Source organism: Neopelma chrysocephalum, unplaced genomic scaffold, assembly GCF_003984885.1.
Source record: "Neopelma chrysocephalum unplaced genomic scaffold, ASM398488v2 Primary Assembly neopelma1_105, whole genome shotgun sequence".
Classification (NCBI taxonomy): Eukaryota; Metazoa; Chordata; class Aves; order Passeriformes; family Pipridae; genus Neopelma; species Neopelma chrysocephalum.
The window spans coordinates 1,899,843-1,912,765 of record NW_020897769.1 but is presented as its reverse complement, the minus strand read 5'-3'; the positions used below and the strand labels follow the sequence as shown (position 1 = coordinate 1,912,765).

The window sequence follows — 12,923 nt, the reverse complement described above, 5'->3', positions numbered from 1 at the left end:
ACGATTCTGAAAATATCTATGCAAAGACTTAAAATATATGTGTATAGTTAGTCTCTTTGATACCAGTGGAGCCTATGCACAGTGCTTGTAGAATCAGGGCCTTAATTGTCACATTAGTCACTCCAGGTACTCTTTAGTGGATTAGAACTCAGCTGAATTAACTGAGTTAATTCATTACTGACAATTAACATTAGCTGAAAATATCTAATACTGTTTTCCCCACATTTGTGTTTTCTCTTTATTGGGAAAAGGCATTTCAATTAAAAAAGCATATTAAGTAACAGTAATAACCAAATTAATTTTGAAAATATTGCAGCACTGCATATTGCACAGATGCAAACTGTCACCTTCTATTCAAAGAACTAGCTGAAATTCACATTTCTCAGCAGCAGCTTTTTACCTGCCTGAAAGAAACACTTGTCACAAAGCCCCACACTTCCAACAGGAGCACAGCCCGGCCAGTGCCGCAGAGCATTTACAACACACCCTACGCCAGGGGTGTTAACTAAGGCTCCTAAAGACTTGCTTTGCATTTCTGGGCTTTGGCCTCTGTTTTCTGGCCCCGTGTTCAGGCTTGCGGGAGGCCTGGGAGCGAGTCTGTACAGGGCAGGCAGCCGTGGTTTTTACAACCTGCTTGCTCTTCCGTTGCGCCGCTTTGCGCCCACGCCTAGGGTGTGTTATAATCGAGTTTAAGTCCTTACAGATGGTATCATACCTATTCTCAGGGTCGTCATCATCATCATCTTCCTCCTCCTCCATTGGAATAGTCCTTGATAGAGCCTCTCCCTCATCTCCTGAAAAACAACCGGACAGAAAACACTTAACGCAAGTAAACCCGGCAATGAACAATAACACACGACAGCACAACAAACACTAGAGCGCATCAACTACACCTCCACCAACAATCTCCATTAAAAATAGCTTGGTAATACCACTTTTCTATCAGTTACCTACCTTGACATATAAGGGGAGGGGAATAGGAGAGCTGGGAATAATAATGAGATAAGAATCAGAGGGATTCCTAAGAGGGACGGGCTTATGAATTGGTCGAAGAAGCTTAGGTTCATGGTCAGTCTCAGGAAGGGGTTTTTATAGTAGAAAGTATTTTGTTGGAGGGTGAGTTTGTTGAAGTAAATAATAAAAGCTTAGGTTGAAGGATGAGAGAAAAAGTAAATCATGAAACTAGTATGATGAAAAGTCATGGGGCTGGATTTAACTGAGGCATGTCATTAAGGAAGATAGGTAATCTTCTTTCTTTAGCTTAAAAGGCTAATGCTGGTTCATAGCTTCTTAATGATTAAGATATTAATACAGTATCTAGTTTTTCAAAAAGCACTTCTATCCACATTATGCTCGCTACTACACACAGCTTGCAACTCTTGCCTTGTTACACACTGTGAATTGGGTTTTTTACACCAAAACCTGAGTACTCCACCCAGGAGCCAGAAATTAAGTTTCCCAAGAAGTTATTTGCTCTATCAGAATCTCCACTACTGACTTTGGGTAAATTGAAAAGGCAGCAGGAATACACTACAGAATTGCTTGTCGAGCCCATGGGCTGCCCTGCTGCCATGAGAAAGCACTGGAGAACACGAATCCTTATCTCCATTTGCTTTCAGAGTACATGTGTGTGTGTTTAAAGAGGTATGTTTTGAGAATTCCACGTGCTATCCTGACTGTAAATATCCAAACTCAGCTGCACTACATGGCACTGTCTCATATGGAAAGGACATGAAAATCAACAGTGTGGGACATGGAGCAAAGAACAGCCCAGGATGGCACCCGCCTTAAAGCTCCTCTGCGCTCTCCTGGCTGGACACAGAGGAATTCAAATTATTTCTAGCACATTCCCAGGCCTCTACCCTTGCTTTTCTCTTGTTCTTCTGACTTGCATATAAGTCAGACAAATCTGCTAGTTAGTAAAATTAAGCTAAGGAAAAGAAAGCTCACAATCCTAACTAGCTGAGATCCCCTCATTTATAACCTCTACTGCTTATTTGCCACCTGTGTGGACTGGACTAAAACCAGGCTGTGAGAAGCTACTCCGAGTTGTTTTAAGGTACACCTGTCCTGGAAACAGCATTACCCAGATGCCATCTGACAGGACTGTCTAAGAGGTGATTCCAGGACATATCTCATTTAGGTAAAAGCATCCTGGTGATCAAACCAGATTCTAAGTCTCATTCGATGATTGATCTATGCAGTTTGTTCAGAAACAGAAGAGACTCCTTTATTAATTCACTTATCACATGTCTCCTCTTAAAATAATCTAACATAGGCAGGATTTCATGGAATCAAACTCAGGTTGGAAAAGACCTCTGGACACGACTTCAACTCCCTCCTAAAAGCAAAGCTAACTGCCAAATAAGATCAGTTTTTTCAGGGCCTTGGGCAATCAAGTTTTGAGCATTTCCAAGGACAGGGATTCCAAAGTTGGACAAGGCAACCGGTGTCAAGTTTTGATCATGGTCAATGTATAAATTACTTTTGCTAGTACCTCTATCAGTTTTCTTTGCTAAATCCTGTATCCACTGCCTCATCCTCTCAGCACACATCCAGCTCAGCCTTCCCTAAAACTGCCCATTAGGTGATTTGCAGGCAGCAATTTAGACTTCCCATTTTTAGCATTCTCTCTCCAGTCTAAACCAACCCATTTCTCTCTGTCTAACTCTACTGCCCACATCACCATCTCGTTTTTCCAATTTGTACACTGCTACCCTTCTCTCCAATAATTATCCAATCCTTCCACTTGTGACTTGCAAATTAAACAATTGCTCCCACTGCCTCAGAGACCTTCTGATATATTACAACCAACCTTTTCCCCACGGGCCATTTCAATATCAAGTCTGTGAACATAAACTGTACACAAGCAATCTCATTTTTAAGGTACTTTTCTTTGATGGTTCAGTGATGCTGAGAACTCTCAGAGTACCATTAATTGTCTGTCTCTGGGAGAGTTTTAACAGCCATGACAGTTACTACACACAAAAAGCCAGTTCATTACTACGTGAACTATTAATTATTTGCAATCTCCCCCAGCAGTGGCATCACTGGGGAAAACAATGATAAGGCAGCACTCAAGGAAAAGCCCTAAAAGTCCCAGTACTATATGCAGAGACACAACTAAACCTACTTCATTGGAAGGCCTTGAAAAATAAACATTACAGGGCTGTGTAAAACGCAGGACAAGAAACTTATTTTCCAACTGCTACTCAAGGATAATGCAAAACACCATGAACCAAACTTTGCTTGGGCTCTAAATCTAAAGCAGCACAGCACTTAGAAAAGCAGCCTTTGCATCTGCAAAGATGAACAACTCTCTCCCGAAACTGAACTGCAGGAAAACTTCAGGAAGAAGTTGATTACCATCAAGCTGGCAGGAGAAATCTGATGGTTTCAGGGTTTTTTAGGGGTGAGGCTTTTTGTTTAAGACGTTACAAATAACAATAATTTCATTTTGTACCTAGTATCTGCCTACAAGTATTTTCTTGAAAAGTCAAAATATAGCTGTGTCCCTTCTGCTGTCTTACCACAGAATCATGGAATCCCAGAATGGTTTGGGTTGGAAGGGACCTTTAAGCTCAGGGACACCTTCCACTAGCCCAGGTTGCTCCAAGCCCCATCCAACCTGGCCTTGGACACTTCCAGGGATCCAGGGGCAGCCACAGCTTCTCTGGGCAACCTGTGCCAGGGCCTCACCAACCTCATACCAAAGAATTTCTTCCTAATATCTAATCTAAACCTACCCTCAGTTTGAAGCCATTCCCCCTTGTATCTTCATAAAGATACTGTAGTTTTATTCACTTTTAGTTTAGCTGCAGCTTTGCAAACAACTGTATCTGAGCCAACAGTTAAAGTTCACAGAAAGTTCTGTGAAACATAATTAGAAGAAAAAGAAACTGAACAGTTTACCTGCCATGCTAATTAAAACAGCAAATATTTTTCCTAGTTGAAAATTCATTCATTAAAAACATGTCTACTGTCTGTGTAATGTGAAAACTGCTTTCTTAAGTTCTTTAAAACTACGTATTGGAACCCAGCAGTTCTGAGTTTTCTAAATTTACCACATCTTCAGGACACTGACAAAGTAATTCTGCCTTGGCAAGGAAAATAATTATTACTCTTAAACCTACTATGAAAACAATAAGCAATGACAGATTTCTGTAAGTGACATCAGCTCTTCTAAGGCTACATGGCTCTTGTGAGGCACAAAAATCATCTCCTTGATTTTTAAATGTGTCCTGCAATGCCAAAGGTCTTCAGAGTCATCTCCAGTGCATAACCAGGAGGTGACAAACCTGAGTTCCCTGGGTTATCTACTCCTTTAATCCAGCTTCTGCTAAAGCAGTCCCTGGCAGGCAAAGCAAGTACTGGGCTTTGGAAAGCCGAGCTCCAAAGCAATACCTGCTGCAACTACAGACTGGAGCTTCTCAAGCCTCTCCATTTACAGTGACATCCTCAAGGGTCAAGCTGCACAAACTGAAATAATGTAATTTTAGAATCACAGGATAGTCTGGGTTGAAAAGGAACTTTAAAACAGGTGCTTCCAAACCAGTATCAGAAAACCTAACTGCCTGCAAATATTTAAATGGGTAATTACCAACTGACGAATATTTTTCACTTCTAGATTATTAAATGTTACCCAAACCTTACAGAATTCCTCTATTAATATATTAATAACAGGTGTACACGAACACCTTTTGCACACCTGATGACTGACAGAATCCTGCACCAGCAGACAGCATCAAGCTCTCAGTCACTGGCCTGATCTTCTGCTCGTCGCTGCTTCCATCGCCGCTGGAATTCTGCTCATCGTTTTCCTCCTTATCCGATGAGGAAGAGGAAGTGACAACCACCTTCTTTTTTGACACTTTCTTTTTTAAGCTACTCCTTTTACTTTCTTTCATTGACCCTCTTTTAGTCTTTTTCTTACTGTCTTCATAAGACTCCTCATCAGAAGAGGATGAATCATTCTGTTCCTTTTTGGAAATTTTCTTTTTGTGACTTATTTTTTTCTTCTCTTTAGTTTCAGTTCGTTTTTTACGCTGCGTGGCATCCTCAGAAGAACTCTCCTCTTTTTGGGGAGATTTCTCAGTATCAGAGGATAAATCAATGTGTACTCTTTTAGCTACTCTCTCTCTCAAATTCCTCTTTTCTGTAAATACAGGTTCCTTTTTAATTTTGTCGTTTTCAGAAGAATTGCAACTTCCTTTCTCTGGAGAGGACTTCTCACCATCAGATGAGGAATCATCTTGCTCTTTCTTGAAACTTTTCTTTTTCAATTTTTCAGATTTCTTCGCTTTGTTTTCTGATCCTTTCTTGTTCTTGAGTCTGTCCTTTGAAGACTCAAACTTGTGCTCTTTCTTTGCAGATTTCTCAGTACTCTCTGAAGAAGAATCTTCTTGTGCCTTTTTCTTTTTCAAATCCTTGTTTTTGTTACCTTCAGGAGCACTTTCCTCTTTCTCCAGTGAAGACTTCTCAACATCAGAATACTCATCATGTTTGCCCTTTGTGGATTTTTCTTTTGAGTCCCTGTTTATCTTCTCCTTAGCAGACGACCTCCTACCCACTTTTTTATCTTTAGAAGAATGGTTCATTTCCTTCTCTGGGGAAGACTTTTCAACATCATCATCATCTTCAGAAGATTTACCTTTCTTTTTCTTCCGATTTACCTTTCTTTTACTGCTTACTTTCTTCCTCTGCTCTTCTTCAGAGGAATCGTAACTATCCTCTTTTTGTGAATATTTTTTCTTCGGCTTTTTTGCAGCCTCAATTTTACTCAACATTTTTATCTCTTTTTCTAACTCAGAATCATAGTTTGAAGAATCCGAATAGTTTTGTCGCTTCTTTTTAGCGGTGGCGGCGTTTTTAGCTGATTTGCCTCTTTTAGCATCTAAATCTGAACCAGAACTGGAACTTTTTCTTTTTCGTTTTCCATTTTCGTCCTTTACCGGTTGATTCTTCTGAAAACCTGAAGTCTTCTGATCATTTGCTGGCGCTTCACTATTGCTGTCAATGTCCGAGGAGCTGCGACTCATCATTCCTGCCTCTTTAAGAACAGCTGGCATCTCATCAGAATCCGAGCTCTGATCCACAACACATGGCTTCTTGGATTCAGAGAGGTTATCGGGGCTGGGGCCATCAGCAGCACTGTCAGAAGGATTTCTCTTGTCGTTTTTCCTCTGGGGCTGTTTGGCTGGTTTTCCCTTGCGTTTCTCACTGCTCATGTCGTTGCTCTCCTCCTCCGAGTTGGATGTCAGAGGGCTCATGTCCGTGGGGCGCCTCAGCGGGGTGGTTTTCACGCGCGGGGACCTCCGGAGATCAGACTCCTCCACAGGCACGGCCTCGTTCTCCGGGGAGGGTTCACTGCCAGCACTGTGATTTTGTTTCGCAGGATCACAGTTTTCTGCTTTAGGTTTTGCATCAACACTTTTATTTTCCTTTTCTAATCTGTTGTCTCGATCTTCAGCTTTAACTGTAGCCTCCGAGAGGGAAACAGGAGTCAATTTTACAACCAATTCTTTTGTTCCTTTAGCCGATGATTTTAACTTGGTGCTACCTTTGGCATCTTTCACAGGAGCGTTCAATTTTGTATTTGAATTTAGAGCCTCATGATCTGTTCCTGTATTTCCACTCTCCTGCTCATCTGATGGCATCTGAATCTCCATAGCAGATTCTAGAGTCTCAAAAATGTCCTCAGGAACAGATGAGGGAATGGACACTATATCCATGTCCAAGGCCTCTGTACTGTTCGGTTCATACTGAGGTTCTTCATTTCTGCCAGACTTTTTCTCTTCCCCAGAAGTAGGTTTGTTATCAGTCTGTTCCACTGTGGGAACACTTTGATCCATGGGCTCACTGTCAGGCTGTTCTGATACAACCTTTTTCGGCGTCTGTAGAGTGTCATCCTCTTTTAATGCCACATGTTCCTTTCCTTCATCTTTTTTCACCTCATTTTTTTCAGATCTAACCTCAGTTTTTTTCTCTTTGGTATTTTTGTCTTTGATTTTAACATTCAATGCTTGAATCTCCAGGTTCAGACCTTCTTCTAGTGCCAGATGAGCTTTTTTCATGTCACTCAGCACAGATTTAAAAGCCTTCAGCTGACACAGTTGCACAGTTGGGCTTATTTCTACATTTTCTGCAGCGTTTTTCAAAAAGCTTACAAAGCTAGAATTGAGATTTGTTGTAGTTTCAACCAGCTTTTTTGTTTTCTTAAGCAAGTCTTTTGGCACCATTAGTGCTTTATAAGAATATGTTAGTGAACCTGAATATGAATTATCTAGTTTTTTTTCTTCACCATTACAGTTTGCACTATTTCTCTTTGGAGAAAACTTGACTGTGTGGTCGTATATTTTACTTTTTTCACTTTCAACTTTGATCTTTTTTTTGTTTTGTTGAAGTAACTGTTCTAAATTTTCAAAGACACTGTCACAGGCAGTGACCAAGTCCAATAAAGGCTCTGGATGGCAAATATAGCAGTGCCACTGGTTATTTTCATCCAGGATAGTCGAGAGCTCCTTTCGACCCAGGTTGCGCAAAATGCACTTTTTACAGAAGGCGTTATGGCAAAAGTCACAGCAAATCAAATTTCCACCTTCAGCACACCACCTGAAACGAGACACGAGGAATGGAAGAGGTTTGTCTCCAGATCAACACAGTGGTAAACTCCTAAGCTGACATATTTAAAAATTCAGGTGATAAAACAGAAATCCATTAACGGAAACCATTTTTAAAAGCACATCTGAAAAACACTCAGCTGAGAATTGGAAAGTCAGAAAACTCATGTATTAGATTAAAAGTTCACAAGGCTGAAATGATCAGTCATTTTCAAACACAATTTCAGCACTGATTTTAAAGAAAAGAAAAAAACTAATTAAATTTTATTTTCCCTGTTTCTTCTGAAAATTTGGAGAGGGGAGAGAGTGGAGTGATTTATTTTACATCAGAATTAATTGGCTTAAGTCTCTCTAGCCTTAACTGATATATTACTACTGCAGGCACATATGACCTGAAAAGTGGTGGACAAGAAAGCTCATAAGCATCTCAGACTGCACAATTTTGACAGAATTACACATTTAGATATCTGACCTAAGGACAGAGAAATACTTCAGTATTTCAAAAGTGGGAAATGCATCTGCAGAAATAAGTTTCTGTGGCTCACAAGGTTTAGAATGCCAGATTCTATCCCCACCTTTAAAGTGTTTGTAAGGTTAAGTGGGCATTATGGGTCAATACCCAATTAATGGGCATGTTATTTAGTTAGAAATGTGACGTCTAAAAGTGTTTGCTGTTGAATTTATTTATAAAATGTTCTCCTATTCATTACTAAAATAACAATCAAATAGACAGGAAAACGCTGGGGTTGAGTATTTCTTGGTGAGAAATAATTGTTGATTAAGCTCTTAAGCTCTTATGTACTGGTTTTATTTCTTGCAATAATAACATGATTGCCAAACAAAGATCCCCAGGCCAGCAGGGCTGTGGGGGTGTGTGCAGTTCCTGGCCACTCACCTGCACTGTTCATCCATCCCATCGGAATCCCGGCTGATGTCATCGCTCATGTAATACTTGTAGCACGTCTGGAAAGAGACAGGACAAGGAATTCTTTATTAAATCCCAACAGGGCTTCAGAGATTCATTTGATTTCCAAAGCTTGCCAGTAATAGCAGCAGCTGCAAGGTCTTCGGCATTCTAAGCCTTTTACATTTGTGTTAATCTAAAAAAAAAAAAATCTACCATGGATAAAACAGGTCCTAAAACGTGACTTCTTATTTAGATGGCTCAAGGTTATTTGAAAATTAAACAGGCTTGTGTTTGATTGCTGTGTAACTGTGTATTTAGAACAGCAGCTGAATATTTCTCTTCAAATCTCTAAGTTTCTTCCCATCTATTTCCTAGGTAAATCAATACCACATCCTCCCCAGCACAATTAATCCTACATAAATTACAGTTTTCAGCTGTATGCTCCTTATGTTAGCATTTGATGCCATAAAGCTTTACATGAAAAGGGTCTTCAGCATTTATCCTGATGTTAACACCCAAGTACTCAATTTCCAGGTACAAACTAAGTATCTCTATTGAAAGTTTGGTAATGGAAAGAAAAAAAACTCAGCTAGAAGTAGCAAAGGCTTCAGTCTCTGAACTCTTTACACCAAATTTGGAAGGTGTGATGTTATTTTTTTCCCAGTTGCTAGTGAAAAAGGTTCTCCCAAACTTGCAGTTCTACTTTGAACAGGCATTAATACAAACTATTACCTACATTCTGTCCTTTTACCCAGCAGATCAGTGAATTCAGAATCCAGAAGAGGATTCAGCACATGAATTTAACATGATGATGCCCCTTTACATGGAATAGATTTATATATCTGTTCAACTAAACTATCCAAACAACCAAAAACCAACAAAAACCCCCAGTAAAGTCTGATTTTTAGACATTTGATGGAACATTCATAGTTGAAGGAAAACAGCTTCTCAGGTCTGGAATTGTTGACCTAAGCAGGAGAAAAATAAGGGCAGAACTAGGCACAGAAAGCAATGGAAGACCTGGAGTATGGAGATCAGGGACTTCCACTCCTCGCTCCCACATTAACTTAAGGCCATGTTCCACTAATTAGATACAGAAAATTTAAAGGAAAAAGTCCTGGATGCAATTCATGTAGCAGAATCCCCAGTCAAGAGCTGCTGTTGAACCCAACACCCTAAAGAAGTTACAAAAGTGACCCAGGTCTCTTGTGCATGGCAGGAACACAGACAGCTACAGCCACCTGCTGAGGATTTTCAAACCCAGAATAAGAGCTGGGACTCCAGAGGAGATGGAAGACAGTCATTGTGTGAGCTGATTATTGTAAAGCATATTTGATAAAAGAAACAAGGCAGACACATAGAAGAGGCAGAACATCAGACTCCATGGGCACGCCTGAGACTGTCAGCTGAACATGGACCATTAGTCAGGAACTGGGGAGAAGCAGGAGGAGGGAAGGGAAGGGGAATGCTACATGTGCATTGTAACAGAGCTGGATCTCTCCATCTTCAGCAACACCTTTACAAATACAGAATCTATAGAGACATGCAAGAGATATCTCTGTATCTCTGAAAATTAACAGAGGACTCCACAGCAGGGGCAGGGATGTTTCCTTCCTGCCCTGTTGCCCCTCTCTTCCCATTGCAGGCAACTCAGGGCCTCTCTGAAGCCACCAGGAAAGCAGGCAGCTGAAGACCCAGATCTGGATTTAGGTTAGCTTTAGATCATCATTTCAAAGCTGCTGTAAATTAAAACAGTCCAGGAGCTGCAGAAATCAAGATGGCTCTGAAGTTACTTTTCTGCTCCTTATCCCAATGTTGTTTTACACAGAACACTTTATCAGGAGATCCAGACTTGAATCTGCTCTTACAATACATTATGAGTAGGCAGAAACTTCAGACAGATCATTTAACATTAAAAATTCACTAATATTACAGCCTTAAAGCTATAAAACTAAATTCCAAATAAACCACAATGAGTTTAACTGAGGTATAAGAAAACAGGAATATAAATTTGTAAGTATATTTGCTTTCCCCCCTCGCTTTTAATTTCCTTAATTGTAACAGCTAATGACTAAAAAAAAAATAACTACTCCCACAAAAATCCCATCCAAATCAACTAATATGACATTTCAAACAAAAACAAACAGTAGAACTGTTTACCACATACCTTACAAATAAGAACTTTCAGTGTAGGATGTCTGTAGATTGAATCCTTTTGAAAATGGTTCACCTGTTGCCCACAAGCTGTACAGCTTACAATTCCATGTAGTCCTTCCTCTATAGAGAGGATTATAAACCACACATTAATTGTTTTCTTTTTTTTTTTTTAAGAAATCTATATATACCTATTTAATTTTCTTACAATATTTCGGCCTGTCAGGTTTAAGGCCTTTATTTCTTTACCACCCAGCACTAGAGAAATCTTTCTGTAACCACCTGCCATTTAAAGACTGAAAGAATTTCCCTCTAATTTCTATGCTCCACTTGGGGTGAAGATACAATTCTTTTCCTTTGAGAGATTCAATTTGGGCTAACTGGTCACCTCATGAGAACACACCTAAATAAGAGTCATCAAAAAAACTCTTTCCAGAGCAGCCCTGATATTCTGGACAATGTTCCCAATTTAATCTTTGTTTAACAAACGCCATTTTAATTCATGTTTCTATTATATTTTCTTTCACACACAGTTTAGTTTCTCAAAGAAGAATACAGAAAACTATTACAGAAGACGCACAAAATCCTTTTAGTAGTGCCTGAAAAATCTTTTCTCACCTTTTGTTCCCTTCTTGATGGCGGTTTTTGCTGTTTGGGTTTTTCTGAAACTACAATTTTGCTATAACACACATGTACTCCCCATCTTGCTGATTGCTCTCAGTTTGTGGACCACCCTGCTGCTGTACCTATATTTGGTCAAGAAAACATTTCTTTACTGCCACCCCCCAAATTCACTTTGGAAGGGGTGAACGTGGGCTTGGCAGGTTCACTCCACGCCAGGCTGTTAAACCCACTAGTTAATACTGTGAGACCTTTCTGTTTGCTACAGCAGAAAAAGGAAAATCATTTGTGAAAGCTCATACACTTTCAAAATTCTAATCTGGGATCGAGCAGATAGAGGTTTGATATGGGATCACTCAACTGTGACCTGTCCTTTGCTGCCATGTTCAGTGAGTGGAACAAGGAAATTAACTCCAATGGTTTAACTCAATGGTTACAATCTGAGGACAGACTCCATATTTTTTTCTAGTTTTCAAATAATCACTGCCACAGAAGCACCAACACCACAATGTTAAGGAAATGAATGAACATTCTCAAGACACAGTACAAGCTACCAGCAACCTGCTGCTGAAGCACCATCTCAGGTGGCTCACGGGCCAGTGAGAACAGCTGAGGCACCCTCACAACTCAGGGAAATTCTGAATACATGCTCTTTCCAACCCCCAGGCATGCATGACTGCATGACTGCATGACTGGGCACTCCCAAAGCCCTCTCACCACCTCAAAACCAGCTCAAACACTGGTTTCAGACACTGCTGGTGACCTTGAATAAAGGCATCCCTCGTATCGCGCTCCTCGGAAAGCAATCCCATGTTCCACAGCACAGAACCCAACCCAGGTCTGTCACACACCAGCTCAGGGACAACATGCCATTCCCTGCCAAATCCTGAGCCACTTCCCTCTTTTCTACAACTAAGGGGAAGCACTACGGCCTCCTTCCTAAAATCTGCAAGTTGGCACCAGAAAGAGAGAATTTACGAGGTAAACCTTTGTAAGCCATGTTACTACTACAAATGATGATGATCCAAAAGAAATTCAACTACTACTAATTCATTAATACTGAGAAAATACTTACTTAAAAACATTCATACCAGAGTTTAGTAGCAAAAATACAACCATAACCATTCTGCAGACACAGCACTTGAAAATAATGACACAATGCCTCTCAACAGTCTCAGATGAGAGCACCTGGTTGCTAGAAAGGCAAGACCTCTATTACTACCACTATTTCTAATATAAACAGGACATATAATTCCTAATAAAAGTGCAAAGATGTACTCCACAGTGAACAAGACGGACTGGCATTTCTTATTTTACTGTTATTATTTACCTGCACTGTGCAGACAATTCAGGATCTCAGGGACTACACATTCACCTGCTCTCTACGTGCTCAGGACACTTCAGAAGACAAAGCTCAGTGCCACTTCATGCAAAAAGCTGACAAAGTTTGACAAAAACAAACTGGTTTGATATATTCCCTAATCCTGCTCTTGAGGTTGATTGGAGTCACATCCCTCACCTGGCCACCTTTCCTGGTCTGGAAATGGGGTCAACACAAGGAGCAGGCAGTACCTGTTCCATTTCCCTGGAAGCTGACTGGAGTTTAACACACATCCTGGAGA

At 40.4% G+C, this 12,923-nt stretch overlaps 1 protein-coding gene across 3 annotated transcripts in view; it reads right to left on the bottom strand.

Annotated features, from left to right (window-relative positions):
* The window catches only part of ATRX (ATRX, chromatin remodeler), an 84,037-nt gene that overhangs the window by 46,320 nt on the left and 24,794 nt on the right, over positions 1-12,923 (bottom strand). For 2 of the 3 annotated variants that reach the window (XM_027696212.1, XM_027696213.1), the window contains 4 exons: positions 10,694-10,803; positions 8,515-8,582; positions 4,709-7,611; positions 716-794 (listed from right to left, as the gene is read on the bottom strand). In XM_027696212.1, the coding sequence (XP_027552013.1) occupies positions 716-794; positions 4,709-7,611; positions 8,515-8,582; positions 10,694-10,803 (3,160 nt within the window). The remainder of the gene's footprint in view (positions 1-715; positions 795-4,708; positions 7,612-8,514; positions 8,583-10,693; positions 10,804-12,923) is intronic. The other variant, XM_027696214.1, reaches the window with a different exon arrangement.